The sequence below is a fragment of the Pelophylax lessonae genome (genome assembly GCF_965119305.1).
Source record: "Pelophylax lessonae genome assembly, chromosome: 1".
Lineage (NCBI taxonomy): Eukaryota > Metazoa > Chordata > Amphibia > Anura > Ranidae > Pelophylax > Pelophylax lessonae.
Genome location: NC_138768.1, coordinates 618,912,108 through 618,932,613, shown reverse-complemented (window position 1 = coordinate 618,932,613; position 20,506 = coordinate 618,912,108). Strand labels below are relative to the sequence as shown.

At 40.8% G+C, this 20,506-nt stretch overlaps 1 protein-coding gene across 1 annotated transcript in view; it reads right to left on the bottom strand.

Moving 5' to 3' along the window:
- Positions 1-20,506, bottom strand: part of UGT8 (UDP glycosyltransferase 8) — a 202,502-nt gene that overhangs the window by 139,485 nt on the left and 42,511 nt on the right. The window contains exon 2 of the mRNA XM_082248236.1: positions 847-1,667. Coding sequence (XP_082104362.1) covers positions 847-1,665 — 819 coding nt within the window. The 5' untranslated portion in view covers positions 1,666-1,667. The remainder of the gene's footprint in view (positions 1-846; positions 1,668-20,506) is intronic.

Below are 20,506 nucleotides of genomic sequence, written 5' to 3'. Positions count from 1 at the left end.
AATGTGAATGGGGCCTTATTATTACGTTTGTATTTAGCTGTTTTGTATGTAAATTCAAATTTACAGCACACATTAATTATATGTTATATAGAAAAAGAGCATTTTATTGTAATATAAGCTTGTGCACAATTGTTTGTGTCCTGGACTGTAAAATGCCAGTTTTAGGTTTGGGGCTCTTTTTGGAAATGCTACCTTGTCCTGTTTTCAAAAGGCTAAAAATATCTACACTACAGTGCTTTTAGTTTCCTATTTCAGTAGGTATATACAGTATGTCTAATAACAGCTGTTATATAAAAAATACAAAAACATGCCAAATTAAAGCAAAACAAAGCAATAAGTTATGCAATAATTTAAAGTGGAACTGCACTGCATCTGAGTACCACAAACCAAAAATGCTATTCCTTCACTTTTAATATTCAAAGCAAACTCCCCCATCAATCCATGTTTCAATGCTTTATTTTGTTGAGAAATCTTTTTTAAAAAAAAAAAAACCTGCATTTCCGGCAGTAGCCATCTTGACTAAAGGCAGATGATTCATGTATCATTTACCTCCTGGATTCCATTTGCCCTTAGCTCAGGCATAGGCTGAGCTTAGAACCCCCCCCCCCCCCCCCCACTTCCCCTCCTGAAGACTCCTGGGATGTATGACACATTTGCTTAGGCCTAGAAACCAGGAAGTAAATAAACAAATGTAAAAAAGTTTAAAATAATTATATATGATATGCGTTCCTACCTATTTACTAATGCTGGCAACATGAAGATTGAAATTAGTCCTTGTTGATTGAGAGAGTGAAGTTCCACTTTAATTATTAAAATATTTTCAGACAAATAGAACTAGATTCCTACCTGGGGTAGTGGACTGGCAGGCTTGGTAAGGATTCCTCCCACATATACAACATTTGGAAGTGTAGGTCTTGGGAATTCCAGAGCAATATCAGTACACAGCATCCATAAAGAGCTTCCCTGGACCAATTCATACATGGATTTTGAAGGCAAAACATTATATTTCCTCATTATCCTTTCATATTTTGGTAAGACTAAGAAATTTACTCCAAATCGAGAGACAAGATAAACAACTGTATTCCTAATTCTATCCAGAAGGTCCATACGGTCTGTGAGAAGTGAGTTGAATTCTGGAACATATGATAAAGGTGCAGGAGCACCAACTTCAGCTGGGTACCAAAGTCCAGTAGAAAAAACTGCATACTTCACTTCCAGAATATTGGCTATGACAAATCCACACATCTCATTGGGATCCACAAGTACCAAGTCATACTTCTCCTTCTTCAGATTTTCCAATAATTCCTTGTTTCCCACCATTAAATCACAGTTCCTGGAGTAATGGTCAAGAATGTCAAACAGTTCTAATGCTGTAAATCTCCCAGAGAATATATTCTTCATTTTCGACTGTAAAAATTCATCTGAAGTGGTACTGTTAAAAATCCCTGGGTATCGCTGAAGTTGGTAATTACTTGATGGTGGAACGTCTCTTCCTTCAGAAACAAGAAAATCAGTTTGATGGCCCTTGTCTTTTAAAGTAGTGGCCATGGTTTTAAATATATATAGATGGCTTTCAAACATAATTGGCGGGACAACAATAATTTTGGCAGACATTGTTAATCCAAGAGTGACCCACAAGAAGGTGACAGACATATAGGACATCATGGCTGTGGTTAGAAAAAAATAAATAAAAGTGAGATAATGATAAAGTCTTACAAAAATGTTTACAATTATTTTTAATTAATAAAACAAAATGGCTGTTTATAAAATACAACAGCACAAGATAACCAATCAGTTGATTTTGTACTACTCAAAACTTGCAGGATTCTTATTGTGTATATTCTGTGGAAATTGCGAAAATGAATGTGTAATAACCCACAACAACCAATTAGCATGCATGTTGTTTAGCTTCACCCACTTGAAGGTTTTACCCGCTTCATGACCAGAGCCTTTTTTGCTATTCAGCACTGCGCTACTTTAACTGGCAATTGCGTGGTCATGCAACACTGTATGCAAATGACATTCCTATAATTCTTTTTTCGACACAAATAGAGTTTTCTTTTAGCGGTATTTTATCACCACTGGGTTTTTAATTTTTGCAATATAAAAGAAAAAGACTGAAAATTTTGGAAAAAAAAACACAATTTTCTATTTTCTGTTATAAAACATATCCAATAAAAAAAATTAAATTTTCTCCTAATTTTTGGTCAAAATGTGTTCTGCTACATGTCTTTGGTAACAAAAAAAAAAAATAAGTGTATATTATTTGGTTTTGTGCGATCGTTATAATGTATACAAACTATGGTGTATATATACTGGAATTTATGCAGCTTTGACACTCTGCTGCTAACAGCAGCGAGCAATGACTTATGGTGGAACTGTGATAGTGTGGTGACCAATCTGGTGCTAGCTGACGCTGACTGGAAGGTACACTAACTAGCACTGACATGAACAGTGACACTAATACAGTAATCAATGCTAATACTGTACACTGTCACTGTACTAATTACACTGGCTGGGAAGAGGTTAACATCTAGGGGCAATCAAAGGGTTAATTGTGTGCCTAACAATGTGTAATGTGTTGCTTTTACTTTACTCTCTGTTTGTTTGTTTGTTTGTTTTTTTCTCCCTGCTTTGCAGGCAGAAGAAACAGCTAGATTGCTGTTCACAGAACACAGAGCTCTGTGTATTTGTAAACGCCGAACTCTGTGTGTGACTGCCTACAGCCAACCAGCTAACTTCAGCCAAAATCATTGGCTGAAATCAGCTGCCAAACTCGTGCTGTGTCCAATCACAGCACGGGTCTCCAGGGGGCATGTGCTTCCTGAACCCTGATGAAAGGCCACGACATGCAGGTACGTCATCTGGCCTGGAGCTGCCACCCACTCGCAGTACAACTTCTGTGGGCAGACAACAAGCAGGTAACCCTAAATATTTTTTTTTTCCTATGTGTGTGTTCACATTTGTGTATTTATTAAGCATAGGGGGTTATTTACTAACACTGAAGAGTGCAAAATCTAGTGCAACTCTACATAGAAACCAGTCAGCTTCCAGGTTTTATTGTCAAAGGTTAACTGAACAAGCTGAAGTTAGAAGCTGATTGGCTACAATGCACAGCTGCACCAGATTCTGAGTGCTTCAGTTTTAGTAAATCTCCCACCTAGTCTCTTTCTTGTTCATGTGCTTCTTCCATCTGAGATACCTGGTTGATCCTGCCAGTCTCCTTTCTTCCTTGTTTAAATTGACCAAATAATGGACAGAAACTGATCTGTGCTTGCGCGGTCAGTTTTCATCCACACACAGCATGCCTGTATAGGGTAGTTTGTTCAGCCACTACACCTCCTGACCAATCACAACCTGTCTCTGTCACACACCCCCTCCCAAACATAGCCTGCCTCTGCCACACACACCCTCCTAATCATAGCCTGCCTTTCGAACATGCCCCCTGTCCAAGTACAGACTGGATCTTGCCTCAGGCTAAACAGACTATGGAATACAGACACACTGTATGTCTGTACAGTATTCTGTAACCCCACCCCTCACTATCAACAAGAAGAGATGCATGGTCACATGACAATTTTATAATCTTGTAAGAAAAAGGTAAGAAAGATCATTCACAGCCCTGGGTTGTGGGGAAGAGACCCCTGTCCCCATCAACATGGGGGCAAGGTTCTTTTGGGTAGGGAGGCAGAGCCCCCCCGCCCCAAAGCACCCACACCCCCATGTTGAGGGCATGTGGCCTGGTATGGTTCAGGAGGGAGGGGGGCGCTCGCTCGCCCCAACCCCATCCTGGCCAGCTAGGCTGTGTGCTCGGATAAGGATCTGGTATGGATCTTAGGGGGAACCCAACACCGTTTTTTTTTAATTTTGCTGGCGATTTTCAATCGGGATAGTTTTCACATTCCCATTGCTCTTTGCAGTGCCCTATTGAATGAGCCAGTTATTATAAAAAAAAAAAATTTGCCTAAAAACACCTACTTAAGTGGAGTACACACTATAAGAAATGTGGGCAAACAATTGTCCGATTTTCCTCATTGTTTCACAGTAAGTCGGAACCAAGGAAGAGAATATTATACGATAATTCCCGTAATACAAAGGCTTTTTTTGTTGTTTATTGTTTCTGATCATGCATAGTCTTTTTCTCTGATTCTTCTTGCATGAAAATCGTATGAAAACAATATAAATTAAACGAAAATCGTTAATTTTGGTCCCATATGAGAAAAATTTTGGAGTTTGTCCCTTCGGAAATTTTTATTTGGAAGGTCAGAATCGGGTGTTGAAAGTTGTGTACACACTATCAAAAAATCGAAAGATCGAAAGAGGAAAATTTCACCCTATTTACTTTTAATGTGTACGAGCCTTTAGAACACATAAATTACCTAATCCTATTGATAAAAAAGCTATATTTGGCATTAATATACTGTTATGAAATAAACACAATATATTTTAAAAATTGTAGATCATCTGACAAGTTCACTTACATAAAAAAACATTTTTTTTTTTTAAACTAATAAAAGTATTCTGGATTTTGACAGCCATACTAACATGAGTATGACTAAAGTATGCCATACTAAAAGTGATCATATCCAATTTGTGATGTCTAAAAGAAGTCTGAAGATTGAAGCAAGCTTATCTCAAGAGATCTGTCACATTATTATCTCAAAACTGACAAAAATGTAAGAATTTCCTCTTACTGGGCCTAAAGCTAAAAATAATTAATCTAAACATCAATGTATGTTGTTAGGTTTTCTGAAGGATCTAAACATACTGTATGTGGCTATAGAACAGATGGCCAATCTACTCTAACTAAACGCTGAAAAATTATGCGAGATATAAGTGAAAGATATCAATTGTGATATTTCTTAACACAAGTCTTAAAATGGATGTAAACCCCATACATGAAACCTCACCTGGGCTCATATATCTGTAGTGTTTACTTATCTCCCTCCAAAGCCCTGATTTGGACCAGTGCACAAACAAGGTTCATAAAGACATGGATGAATGAGTTTGTCTGACCTCAACCCAATAAATCTTTTGGATGGATTCAAGTGGGGAGTGCGAGCCAGGCCTTCTTGTCCACATCAGTGCCTGACCTCACAAATGCGCTCCTGGAAGAATGGTCCAACATTCCCATAGCTTCACTCCTAAAGCTTGTGGACAGCCTTCCCAGAAGAGCTGAAGCTGTTATAGCTGCAAAGGGTGGGCCAACTCAATATTGAAGCCTACAGACTGAGACTGAGATGCCATTAAAGTTCCTGTGCATGTAAAGGCAGGTGTCTCAATACATTTGGTGATATAGTGTGTGCGTGTGTATATATATATATATATATATATATATATATATATATATATACATACATACATATATATATATATATATATATATATATATATATATACTGTGTATATATAAGGTTTTATGACCAAGTAAAAAAAAAATACCTTAAGTGTTAGCCTTTTTGTAAACTGCCACTGCAGAAAGGGTTAATGTTCTATTATTTGAGTGACTACTCACTAACTCAGTATAAAAAATTCCTAAATTGCATGAAATATTTAGTAGGTCAGACTTCAGACTGTGATTTAAGCAAATAGACAATGAGTGGAGGCAGTGAAATTTGAACAAAGCCAGCAAATATTTATCCCACATACCAAAATACATTCATTGTCAGCATGAGACTTGACACCAGTGGCATCATTGTGCTAGTTTCACTTAAACCATTTTTATGCTATATAAATCATATTTGCTATGCATTACATGTTTACATAATACACATTTTTAAGGCTGTGCTTTCTGTTGGAATCTTTTTCCAATTCAATATATTTGGATTCACTACTCTAGGATCCTAATAAAGATATGTTGCACATAGACCTTTATACAGTCCCTGCAATTGCCTAATATGAAAAGAGACCCTCATACCAACAGCCCTCTTGCTTTGAGGATACAGGCCAGGTATTAAGTACTGGTATCATTGAGAAGGGAAAAAAACGATTTAAATGGTTCAAAATAAAAATTGATGAATTAACATATAACCTTAGATTGGCTGGTAGATCAACGTTTTTACTTGTACAGGGTTCCAACAGATAAATTAACTCCCTAAATCTACTCTAATAATTTTTTTTTTTAAATCATTCGAAGCAGCTCTTTAGTACCAAAAGACATAATGGTTTTTACTAAAATAAAATGTGATGCTCACACTCACAGTCCTCTTGCTGTAAATATGCAGGCTAGGAATATAGCACTGGAATAATTAGAAGAAAAAAATATTTACAAAGTTTTAAAAAAATTGCAGGTTGAATGATCAGTGAGAATTTGCTTGATTCACACTCCTGATCTGGTTAGCAGATCTGATGAAAGTAAAAATGTTTTTAATGGGTTATTTTCTAATGAAAAGGCAAATGAATACAGTCCCATCTTCTTAGCTTACATTCCACATTCATTAACCCTAATACACAAGCAGAATGTAATAAATGTTTTGTAATAAATGTAGTTCACTAGATCTAATGGCTCATATATTCTAAAAAAGTTGGCAACCATGAATTTCTTAAAACTACGTAAAGTTGAATTCCACCAAAAACTAATTGTGATGCCCAAAGTAGTCAAAATCCAATTAACCCGAACTTCTAAAAAAATGACTTCATCTTGCAAAGGTGGCAAAATATTTTCAAAAACATATTTTAAATCATAATCCAAGACTAATTCAACATTACAGTGTCCTGATCGGTCACAAAATAATAATATTTAAAACATAGTCCATTCTTCAGCAAAAGAAAATTTACAGCCTGTGACAACCATGTACAGTAAACTGAACAAAAATCCATCACACATTGTACCTTTCAGGAGGGTGAACAACCAAAGGAAATACAGTGAAATCCAAGAAGCAAAAATGACCAGAGCACCAAGTGGTAAAGACATCAAATCTTAAAAGGTATTTTGCCCTGGTGACTCTAAAAAACCTGTTTTTTAGATGTTGATGGACTATACTCCAATCATGCTCATGTGATGTCTCAGGTGCAAAAAGTGGTGTCTCTACTTACATTTTAAGGCAAACAATGTTTTACATGCTCCCACAACTGCATTATACAGCTTGCTTAGCTATAACATCCTGGTATTGAGAGGAGTGGTAACATACCACACCTAACTGTTTTTAGTCTTCCACATGCATAAACAGTTGCACTAGAGGTTAGCTCACTTGTACAGGGCTAGCTTTTAAAGTGTCATTAAACCTACATATTGAACCTACATATTAAACCTTACATATTGAAAACTATCAAATGGTGTATTACATGCTATTCATACTCACTCGGTCACTATGGGATTCATTTTCAGTATTTTGCAAAAAAATGGTTGTCCTGCTGTTTTCTGTCTCCCCCTCCTGTTCATGTCCCCACTGCAGTTGGGGATTTTGCAGAACAGTGTTGGCAGCTCTGCACATGCGCAGTTTTCAGTGTGTTTCTACTCTGAGCATTTCCTTCCTATCACATCTGAGCAGTTCATGTGACTATAAAGTTGCACATGTGGGCGTATACACAGTGGTAAATGACAGCCTACTCCATCCCTCCTCCTTCATGCCCACTAACCAGCTAAACACAATGGGGGTGGGATATTACATCTTCATTAATGGTGGCTTCACCTAGGTTATTCCTTCCCCCCCCCCCATACTAACTATACAGCTGCCCTGTCGGTCCTAGCCAAGGCGGTCATCAAGGAAGGACAGCCCATACACTAGTAGGGGGCCTGGTGCCAGCAGCATAATAGGCAAGCAAATAGCCTTTTTAAAAGCTTTTAATAGTAGACTATGTATTCCTATCTTCTAAATTTCCAGAAATAGTCTCTGAAGTTTTTATCCCTTGAAATGTTCCTGGCCTTCCCTTTTGATAACCAAATCCCCATTGTTCTTCATTAGGTGGGTGTTTTTTAATAGCAAATCTTATCATTTATTGATAAATGGTATTTCAAATATTTGTTGTGATTAGAAGGATTTCTTTTCTAATTTGGTGTATAGTAGGCTGTGAGTCCTACAAGACCGTATTGTATGACGGGTTCAGCTGCAGCAATTTCTCTCTTCGTAGAAGTCATTTTAAAATATTGGCAACTAAGTATCTCCCAGGAGCTCTGGATGTGACGTCCCAGCTCTGAGATTATTTGTCTCTCAGTTGTTTCTGCATTCTGAGTGTATTCCTTTATCTTACACAAAATGCAGCAGGTGGAATGCAGAACTTCTAGCTTGGGTTTATATTGGGGCATTGAATGCACGATACAGAAAACTAGAATATGGAGGCATTGGATTAGAATAGAAGAAACTGGAGGAGTTGCATTTTAATGATATAAGAGGAAGCTAGATTCTGTTCTGAGAGCAGGAAATACAAAAGAGAATGTTCCAAGAGTAACCAGAGAGAGAATGGAGGCCATAAACCTAAGCATAATACATGTATTTTAAAATGCTGTATTTGCCTAAAAGTGATTGTAAAGTCTAGTGTTTTTTTTTTTTTTTTTTAATTTTAATTATAAACATGGTATACTTATCTCCTCTGTGCAGAGCTGGTTTTACACAGAGTGGCCCAGATCTTCCTCTTCTCGGGTCCCTCTTCGCTGCTCCTAGCCCCTTCCCCCTGTGGAGTGCCCCCACAGCAAGCAGCTTGCTATGGGGGCACCCAAACTGAGCTGCAGCTCTGTGTGTCCATTCAGATACAGAGCTGCTGTTTGGCCCTGCCCCCCTCTCCTGATTGGCTAACTGACTTTGACTGACACCAGTGGGAGCCAATGGCGCCGCTGCTGTGTCTCAGCCAATCAGGAGGTATAGTCCCGAACAGCCGAGGAACTCGTGGACATCACTGTATAGAGATGGGGCTCAGGTAAGTATTGGAGGGTGCTGGGGAGGCTGCTACACACAGACATTTTTTTTATCTTAATGCGTTGAATGCATTGGGAAAAAAACCTTCTGACTTTACAACTTCTTAAACTATTAACCACTTGCCGACTGCTCACAGTATATTTACTGCGGCAGTCAGCCCCTCACAGGCAGAGTGACGTAGATCTACGTCGCTAGCCTGTGAGGGTCTAGGGAGCGAGCGCGCGCCCCCGGAGGCGCGCTCCCGCATGGTCACGGACCCCCCCCGCGCATGTGACCGGCGGGCCCGATGTCCGCCGGTCACTCTGCGATCGTCGCTGCAGAGGGAGAAAATCAGGTGGCTAGTGTAAACAAGCCGCCTGTCATTCTCCCCTGTGTAGAAACAGTGATTACACGATTTTACTATGTAGGACCGTTGATCACTGTTTCTACAGCTCAAGCCACAGCCAATCACAGTTAGAATCACACCCCTAGGGACACACACAGTCCCTCCCTCTCAAATAAAGTTAACCCCTTCACTACCAGTGTCATTTTGCAGTAACAGTGCATATGTATAGCACTGATTAGTGCAGTAATGTCACTGGTAACCCCAAAAGTGTCAAAAATGTCAGTCAAGGGTCCGATCTGTCCGCCGCAATGTCGCAGTACCGCAAAAAAAATCGCAGATCGCCGCCATTACGCGTTAAAAAAAAAAACAACAAAAATGACAAAAATCTTTCCCTTTGTTAATAAACGCGATAACTTTTGCGCAAACCAATTAAAATAGGCTTTTTGTGATTTTTTTTACCAAACATATGTAGCATAAAACAAATTGACCGAAAATGTTAAAAAATTTTGATTTTTACATTTTTTTTGGGGAATTTCATATTAAAAAATGTGAAAAATATTGCTATTTTTGCAAAATTGACGCTCTTTTTTTGTTTATAGCGCATTATCAAAAAATCGCACAGGTGATCAAATACCACCAAAAGAAAGCTCTGTTTGTGGGAAAAAAAGGATGTCAAATTCGTTTAGGTACAGCGTCGCACAACTGCGCAATTGTCCGTTAAAGTCACGCAGTGCCGAATCGCAAAATAGGCCCTGGTCAGGAAGGGGGTAAAATCTTCCGGGGCTTAAGTGGTTAATAAAATCTCTTTATATCAGAAAAAAATGTATCCAGTAATATATTCATTTAACAAAATCAAATGTACAGAATTTCACATAGAACTGTACTTGATAACTAGATTGCCTTCCATGTATGCTAGCTTTTTTATTTTTTTATATATTTACATTTAAATTTAAAGGTTAACTCCACTTTTGTGGGGAATAAAAATAGCAAATAAAGAAAAAAATATTATAGCATATACAATTTTGACACAGGTCATATTGTAATTTAGTTTATTAAAAATGACATTTTCTTTTCAATCTGCAGCTGCTGTAATTTTCTGAAAATGGAATGCAATATGGCTACCTGGAGCTGTTCTATACACAGAATGTGTAATGACCACACCCCAGAAACATCATTTCCTTCTTTTTCCCAGAAGTCTGCATAAGATACAAGTCAGATTTCAGGCATCCCCTCAACAAAAATGTCATTTTTGGTGAGATACTCCCAATAGGAACTAAAGGGATGCAGGCACAGCAGATTTTTTCATTAGTGCTCTGCAGCTTCACAGCTGATTGATAATTATGAAACCACTCCCATTAGACCCAGTCAAAACAGGGGCACAGAGGAACAAACAGTAATTTCTTCAGAATACCAAAAGGAAGGAATCTGCAACAGAGGTTCTTATAATCCATGTAATGTACATAGGTCACCCAGAGGGGAATGTTTTTTTCTCAACAAAAGTGGGGCTATGCTTTAGGCAAATTTGTTGCCGGATGGCCCCGCCCCTTAGCTATTTAAGAACTATCAGACGGCAGAGCAGGCAGATGGCGTGAGCTTTCAACATGAGCGGAGCTTTTTGTTGTTTCACGTCGGCAGTGGCAGCGGGTGTCATGACTGACAATGGATCTACATCAGAGAACATTGTTTTTTATTTTTTAACCACTTGCCAACCGCTCACTCGAGCTCTACTGTGGCAAAGTGGTTAGTTATCATCCAGCAACGTAGACTCCCCTTGTGGGCGCGCACGCGCACCGCCGGAGGCTCGCTCCCGCTGTATTCATTCACAGCGGAAGTCGGGCCAAGGGAGGAGCGGTGGCGATCGCCGCTGCTCTTCCCCGATCGTCGGGGAATCGAGTCTGGAGATCCGCCCGCTTGTGTAAACAAAGCGGGCGGATCTCCTAAGTGACAGACAGTGACAGATTGCAGGGTTCAGCATAGCTGAACCTTCGATCTGTCCCTGTGTCACTCAGTCACCTCCCCCCACACACGTCAGTAAGCACCAGGCATACATTAACCCCTCCCTCTCCAATAAAATTAACCCCTTCCCTGCCAGTGTCATTTTTATAGTAACAGTGCATATTTATAGCACTGATTACTGTAGTAATGTCACTGGTAACCCCAAAAGTGTCAAAAATGTCAGTCAAGGGTCCGATCTGTCTGCCGCAATGTCGCAGTCCCGCAAAAAAAATCGCAGATCGCCGCCATTACTCGTTAAAAAAAAAAAAAAACACCAAAAATGACAGAAATCTTTCCCTTAGTTAGTAAACGCAATAACTTTTGCGCAAACCAATCAAAATACGCTTAATGTGATTTTTTTTACCAAACATAGGTAGCAGAAAACAAATTGGCCAAAAATTTAAAAAAATGTTGATTTTTACATTTTTGGGGGGGGGGAATTTCATATAAAAAAATATGAAAAATATTGTTATTTTTTCAAAATTTACGCTCTTTTTTTGTTTATAGCGCAAAAAATAAAAATCGCACAGGTGATCAAATACCACCAAAAGAAAGCTCTGTTTGTGGGGAAAAAAAGGACATAAATTTCGTTTGGGTACAGCGTCGCACGACCGCGCAATTGTCAGTTAAATTCGCACAGCGCCGAATCGCAAAAAGTGGCCTGGACGTAAGACAGCAAAATCCTCCGGTGGTAAAGTGGTTAAATAAAGGACTTTTCAAAAACAGCCTACTGTCTTTTTTTACACTACACTTTTTTTTTTGGTAAATGAGTAGGGGTACTACGTACCCTATACTCATTCAAATGGGAGGCCAGGATCTAGGGGCCCCCTTGTTCCAGATTCTGATAAACCCCCCTTCCCGCAGACCCCCACAACCACTGGCCAGGGTTGTGGGGAAGAGATCCTTGCTGCTATCAACAAGGGGACAAGGAGCTTTGAGGGGCAGACCCAAAGCACCCCCTCCATGTTGAGGGCATGTGGCCTGGTATGGTTTGGGGGGGGGTCGCTCCCCCGTCTCCCCTTTCCTGACCTTCCAGGCTGCATGCTCGGATAAGGGTCTGGTATGGATTTTGGGGGAAACTAGACACAATTTGTTTTTAAATTTTGGCGTGGGGTTCCCCTTAAAATCTATACCAGACCCTAAGTGCCTGGTATGGATTGGGGGGACCCCACGCTGTTTTTTCCCCAATTTTAATTTGACTGTAGTATGTTTCTGCAAACTGGAAAAGGCACTAAAAAACGTATGGTGCTACTAAATTTGAAAAAATTCCAAGGGTCTGATCTAGGGCTACATGTTCTCTCAATGCATTTCACTGACATGCTTCTTCAGGAAAGGGGTGTTGTAGCAATAGAAGCAAAAACAAACTACAGGTAAACCATTCTTCCAGAAGCACATTTGTGAGATCAGACACTGATGTTAGACAGAAGGCCTGACTCTCTTCATTCTAATTCATTCCAAAGGTGTTCTGTCGGGTTAAGGTCAGGACTCTGTGCAGGCTGGTCAAGTTCCCCCACCCCAAACTCGCTCATCCATATCTTTTTGTACCTTGCTTTGTGCACTGGTCCAAATCATTTGCCGGAGGGTGGATTATGGTGTGGGTTTGTATTTCAGGGGCTGGGCCTGGCCCCTTAGTTCTAGTGAAAGGAATTCTTAAGGCATCAGCATACCAAGTCCTGACATCAACCCTATAGAACACCTTTGGTATGAATTAGAGTGCAGACTGCGAGCCAGGCCTTCTCTCCAACATCAGTGCCTGAGCTCACAAATGCGCTTCTGGAAGAATGGTCAAACATTCCCATAGACACACTCCTAAACCTTGTGGGCAGCCTTCCCAGAGGAGTTGAAGCTGTTATAGCTGCAAAGGGTGGGCCAACTCAATAGTGAACCCTACAGACTAAGGCCCCTTTCACACAGGCGGACCGTTCAGATCCGCCTGTCCGTTTTTTTGGCGGATCTGAACGGTCCCCCCATGCATTCCTATGGGGCATCGGATGTCAGCGGAGACATGTCCGCTGACATCCGACCCGATCCGATCCGTCAAATCTGGATGGATGGAAACCCTATTTTCCATCCGTCCAGCGGATCGGATCGGATGAGATCGGGTGAGAACGGACTGACGGTCCGTTGACATCCGATTTCCCCCATAGAGATGCATGGGGAACTGTCAGCTGTGTCTCCGCTGAGAAAAACGGACTCCGTCCAACGGACGGAGTGTGTGAAAGGAGCCTAAGACTGAGATGCAATTAAAGTTTATGTGCATGTAAAGGCAGGTGTCCCAATACTTTTGGTAAAAATAGTGTACTTTCTTATTGAAATCCTTTTCCTATTGAAAAAAGTTTTGGTAGACTTCTACTTTAAATTACAGGATGGCTGAACTCACAACCCTATCAAGAGTAATGTCACTGGAACTTGTACAAATTCATAATTGGAGCTGTGTGCAGCTAATTAAACCATTGTTTAGATGAGATGTGCATACTTAAAGCATTTACACTATTCAGCAATCATAAATGAAAAGCTTATGTGTAATAAAGCACCCTAAGTCCCGCTTCACACTGATGGGATGCGGGAAACCCTGCTAATCAGTGCTGGTTCCCGCATCGCACCAGAATCGCACAATGGTTCACACTGAGGTCTGCAAATCGCTGGGGGTGTCAATGTAAAGTTAATGACACCCCCAGATTGGTTCGCAGATCGCAGTGCGAACTGTGAAATGGTGCAGAAATCAGATCGCATAGGTGTGAACACCCATGCGATCCGATTCCAGTGCGAACCAAAAAAAAGGGTCCTGCACCATTTTGGTGCGAATGCAATGCGATTTCAGCCATACTTTTTGTATGGCTGAAATCGCATCGCCCAAACATTGCATGTGATCTGCACAGCAATGCGGTGCGAATCACATGCAATGTCTGGCATCGCACTAGTGTGAACAGGCACTAATGGTATGAAAACAGTACACTATAATTGCACATTCCTGTACAGGAAAATAAAGCTAACATTATTAAACACAAGAATGGTTTCCTCAGCATGTGGAAGCATGTAAAGGGATGAAGGAGGGGTTGATTTTTTTTTTTTTTATCTTTTTATATACATTTATGTATATTTCTAAAATGTCTGAATATGTACATTTTAATCATTTTGAACACACAATCCTTTTGGGTCACACATAGGACAGTTACATGAGTTTCGTACAGGACAGTTGGGACCAGAAATGTACGAAATTGTAAACATGTACAGTAGGGTGACCAAACATCCCCAATTTCCGGGAATATGTGTGTGCGTGTGCAAACTATTTCTCCTTGGCTGATAGGTTGCCTGCCTGCTTATCCCCTGTTGTCCAGCACTGTGAAAGGGAGGAATATATGTACTTATGGGGGGCGGAGCTGACCCTATTCATCATTCTGTGGCTTCTTTACAGTAAGAGCTGTGAAAATGTAGAATAGACTCCCTCAAGAGCTCATTCTGGTCAGCTGAGTAGATTGTTTTAAAAAAAAAGGCCTAGATTCTTTCCTAAATGCACATAATATAACGGGATACTAACAATTATAGGTAAAGTTGATCCAAGGAATATCTGATTGCCTCTTAGGGGATCAGGAAGGAATCCCCCCCGTCGGAGCAAATTGGATCATGCTTTGCTGGATTTTTTTTTGCCTTCCTCTGGATCAACTTTGGGTATAGGATAGTGTATATGGAAGTTTCAGATTTGTATGTTGTTGTTTTTTTTTTTCTGTTGTTTGAACTGGATGTTTTTTTTTCAACCAGATTATCTATGTAACTACTGTATATTCTATTTTGAAACTGGCACATCATTTTGTGCAGTATATATACAGGGGTCTCATCCACATTGCTACCTGTGTACACAAACCAACTGCTAATGGACGGTGACAGTACAGTGCTGTGTGTATACATACAGGCATGGCTCGACAAACCCCGGGCACCAGGTCGCATTGGCAACTAGAATTAGCGGTCTGGCGCCTGGGTTACACTACCAGGGGGGTCTTGTCGCCAGACATCTCGAATCTCCTGCGAGGTATAGGAGTCTCCCGCATGCGGGCTGCGGCTCCCTGACACTCGCAACTGCCATGCCCGCATGCGGGAGACTCCCGCACCTCACAGGAGACTTGGGATGTCTGGCGAAACAACAGTGTCTGTCAGATGTGACAGAACGGAGCTGATGCTTCCTGTGTAATTTCGACTCCGTCGTGTCACAGGCGGAGTGATATCAAATGCACTCCGCCTGCGAGAGGAGAGATACAGGAAGCATCGGCTCTGCATGCTTCCTCCAGCGCCGCTCGGTGATCTCCGCCAACATTTCCCAATAGCAGTACCCGCCAGCAGTACCCACCACCAATGACCACAGCAGTACCAGCCAGCAGTACACACAGCAGTACCCACCAGCAGTACCAGCCAGCAGTACCCACAGCAGTACCCACAGCAGTACCCACAGCAGTACCCACAGCAGTACCAGCCAGCAATACACAGCAGTACCAGCCAGCAGTATTCAAAGCAGTACCAGCCAGCAGTACCTACAGCAGTACCAGCCAGCAGTAACCACCAGCAGTAACCACCAGCAGTACCAGCCAGCAGTACCCACCAGCAGTACCAACAGCAGTACCAGCCGGCAGTACCCGCCAGCAGTACCCCCAGCAGTACCCAAAGCAGTACCAGCCAGCAATACCTACAGCAGTACCAGTCAGCAGTAACCACCAGTAGTACCAGCCAGCAGTATCCACAGCAGTGCCCACCAGCAGTACCCACAGCTGTACACACGAGCAGTACCCACCAGCAGTACCATCCAGCTGTAAAGTACCAGCCAGCTGTACCCACCAGCATTACCAGCTAACAGTACCCACCAGCAGTACCCACCAGCAGTACCTGCCAGCAAAACAAACCTTATGGGATGTTAACCCTTGCCTATGCTATCCATAAAAAGCTTTATTTTTTTGACTGGAGTTGCACTTAAAAAATGTACCTGTTCCAACTTACATGCAAATTTAACTTAAAGTGATTGTAAAGTCTCATTTTTTTATTTTTATTTTTAATTTTTAATAATAAACATGCTATGCTCACCTCCTCTATGCAGTTGGTTTTTTACAGAGCAGCCCGGGTCCTCCTCTTCTCAGGTCCCTTGCAGGAACTCCTGATCCCTCCATCCTGCCGGGTGCCCACACAGCAAGCAGCATGCAATGAGAGCACCCGAGCAGGTGCGCTCCTGAGCAGAGGCTCAGTGTGTCCATTTAAACACGAGGCTGCGGCACAGACCCGCCCCCTTCGTCTCCTGATTGGCTCAATGGCTGTGATTGACAGCAGAGGGAGCCAATGGCTCCCACTGTTGTCAAAAGACAATTAGGAGTGCAGGTCCGGGGAGAGGCAAGGGTGTCGTGGACATCACTGGATCGAAAGGGGGCTCAGGTAAGCATTTGGGAGGCTGCTGCACACAGAAGGTTTTTTACCTTCCTACATGAACGCATGAAGGTAAAAACGTTGCACCTTTACAACCACTTTAAGGTAAAAAAAAAAAACCTTGTGCCTTTAAAACCACTTTAAGGTAAAAAAAAAAAAAAAAGACTGCCTGTATACCGCTAATTTTATGCATAATTGATAGCTAATATTATTCTCAAAATGAATAAAAACCATACCCATAATAAACATTTAGCATCTGAACTAATACAGAAATGATGGGTAGAAATATTTAATAAGGATAATTGGCTGCAATGCGGTGTCAGCATAGTTTTTGGATTACACATTTAATAATTGTATCAGCTGCCTAATATCACTGCTATGTGTAAATAAAATCAATAGCTGTTTATTAATTTTCTGACATATGTGATCCATATGGAATAAACCAATGATATAACAGGGTGAAGAAAAATCTGAAACAGATGAAGGCAAAACTGCTGCAGAGGCTAAAGTATTTCTACACAAGTGATTCCATGGGCATGGATCTTTTAAAAAATTTTCTATAAAATACTTTCTATAAAAGCAAAGACATGTTCTATCATATCATGTCTATAGAGACTATACCCTGATTGAAGTCGTGGTTCACACCAGTTGCTTTTCAGTGCATTTTAATCTGCATCCAGAATGCATAGACAGTGCGGTCAGTTCCAGTGCTTTCAACAAAAGAACAACCTGCTGCATTTTTTTCATGTGGAATACATCAAAATGCATGAAAATGTACTGGAATGCACATTGTCTTAATGAAAAGAAAGATTTAATAATAATAATAAAAAAAAAAATAAAAACAGTGAATCGCATTGAAAATGCATAAAAGTTGCATTTAGATTTATTTGCAAAAACGTATCTGGAGCACTAAAATTGTGGTGGGAGCATGATCTTACTATGAGTGCATGTCCCCTTTGTCTTTTAAACTGACCCAAGTAATGTAGAGACCTAAGTGCCTATGAAGTGCTTGGTTAGGTTGATTAGATGGGGTCCCACACTACACACCTGTTGGTAAATCTACAGAATTCTACAGAATCCGATCCGACTGCACTCTCACTTCATCTCTTTCGAGTCCTGCTGTCTGCGTCTATGTCGTGAGCTCAAGTTATGTGGTGTTTGCATATTCCTATGTTTTTTTTCTGTATAAGTACATTATCTTTTTAAATCTTCCTGTGGTTTCTGCAATTGGCCACCTAGGCTTATAACGTCACATGTATAGCCCTCCTGAGATATCAGCGTCACCAATCCCAAGAGTCTTCAGGCATCCTCAGGGTGTAACATCATAGCTAGAAATGGCGTGATTACAGGAGGAGTCGGTTGACAAATTGCTGTGACAACATGGTGAGTTTTTTTGCCGACATTGCCATTGCTATGGCAACTTGTCAACAACTGTGTGCCCCGCACAATGTGATTACTGCACAGGTGCAAGTACTGGATGTACATGCTGGGTAGTAGAGCTGCAAGATTCTGGATAAAATGAGAATGAGATAAAATGAGAAGCACAATTTTTTTGCTTAGAATAAAGATCACGATTCTCAGCGTAACATTATGTTTCATATTTTACAAAAAAATTGGGCAAACTTTACTGTTTAGTTTTTTTTTTTTAAATCATAGAAGTGTATTTTTTCCCAAAAAATTGCATTTGAAAGACCACTGCGCAAATATAGTGTGACATAAAATATTGCAACAACTGCCATTTTATTCTATACAGCCTCTGCTAAAAAATATATATAATGTTTGGGGGTTCTAAGTAATTTTCTCGCAAAAAATACTGATTTTTAACTTGTAAGCAACAAGTGTCAGAAAAAGGCTAAAGCCCAGTACACACGTGTCGAAAATTGGCAGGGAATTTTCGTCCGACGACCGATCTGCCGATTTTCGGCTTGTTAGTATTAATGCTTCCAACAACCAACTCCGACTTATCGACCGAAAAAAATCTGGTGTGCAGACTATAAAATTTTTGTTGGCCGTCAACATAACGGCCGATTTTCATGCAGTCAGTACAGATTTCAACAGGGAAAAATCTGATGAGCAAGACTGGGCATGCTCAGAGAAGAAAGAACACAAAGAAAGCAAACCAACACATGACATCACTTCTGAAGTAGAATTTTGTTGGGCGAGAAAATTTGTGTGCAGTCTAGGCACATTCCAACCAACAAAACACAACTCAAAACAGAAAAAAGACAGACGATCGGTCGGCCGATACTCGTTGTGTACGGAGCTTTAGTCTTTAAGTGCATATAAAAAATTGGCAAATTGGTGGAGTAGCCTAAAGAGCAATAGCTAGTGAGCTTCCAGGGAATGGTTAAAAAAATAATCATCCTCAAGGGCAAACTTTAAAAATACAAGAAACTTTAATGAGATACAAAAATATCAAAGTCAAAACAAATAAGAATCAAAAAACAGGAACCATCCACCATCACCAATAAAATAGACAACATTTTGTCTAAGACCAAAGAGGTGACCAGGGACCACACACACGTTCACCATTAAATCATCTCAAATGCACTCAAGCACCTAAAGAGAAATGAGGGGAACAGTGTGTAGATGCAATTCACCTAAAATGACTCCTCCAAACAGGGTAGCAGATACAAAACAATCAAGGATATGTACATAGCCCAATGACACAAATGCAAGTAAGTGTGGGGCTATCAGCTATCTGTAAATACTGCAACTTTAGCATGAGTCTCTGGATAGAACAGAACCAGGTAGAACTGCTTGACTAATGAGTAAATGGGACAGAGAATAAATCCCTGGAGTAATATACAGACTGATTCCCACTGGGCAGTACTGTCAGTCCCCACACTATAGTGGACCAAACTGAATAAGCTGATGCGGCTAGCTGCAATACAGTCATACCAAAAATAGAAAGTTAATTGTAGAGTCGTCAGACCACCAAAGGCAGATAGAGCAGGGGTAGCAGGCAGATAAACATCAGGAAATGGTATAAAGCAGATAGCAATTGTCAGCAAGAGAAAATCGCCCAGAAAAGCATGGCAAAAGATAGCAAGGAGTGGAGGAATAAGAAAAGTGTAGAACACCCAGGGTAGTCAATAATGCTTCATTCTATGTCCATCCTGGGTAAACCTCTATGCTTGCGGACCATGCAATCAGAGTGCAGAGAACCGGCTGTGAAGCAAATCCCTGCAAATAATTTCATTAGCGCATGGATGTGGCTCCGTTCCTATTACACCTATATGTGTGTATGTGTATATATACATATATGTGTGTGTGTGTGTGTATATATACCCCTACACAGAAGTTCAGATGTCATGCCTGCCTCCAAAGACGCCCAAAAAATGCCCAATAAATGCCTGCAACAAAAACGCCCAGGTGTGAAAGGAGCGGAGCCCCATCCCTGTGCTACTAAAAATTCTAAGAAAAATTATCTGTTTTTTCTGGTTCTGGAGTCCTGAACCAGAAAAAAAGATAATTTTTCTTAGAATTTTTAGTAGCGCAGGGATGGGGCTACGCTCCTTTCACACCTGGGTGTTTTTGTTGCAGGCATTTATTGGGCATTTTGTGGGCGTCTTTGGAGGCAGGCATGACATCTGAACTTCTGTATAGGGGTATATACACACACACACACACACACACACACACACACACACACATATATGTATATATACACATACACACATATAGGTGTAATAGGAGCGGAGCCACATCCCTGCAAATAATTTCATTAGCGCATGGATGTGGCACCGCTCCTATTACACCTATATGTGTTGTAACAGGAAGTCAGCTAAATCTGGGAATGTAGTCACAGGAAGGAGATACATTTCCAGCTGACTTAGAAAGTCCATTAATTAATTTAGGGTGTTGGCTACAGAGCTAGCCAGCAGGAAGTTGAAAGGCCTTCAGCTGTTCAGAATGAGGAGATCAAGGCCTC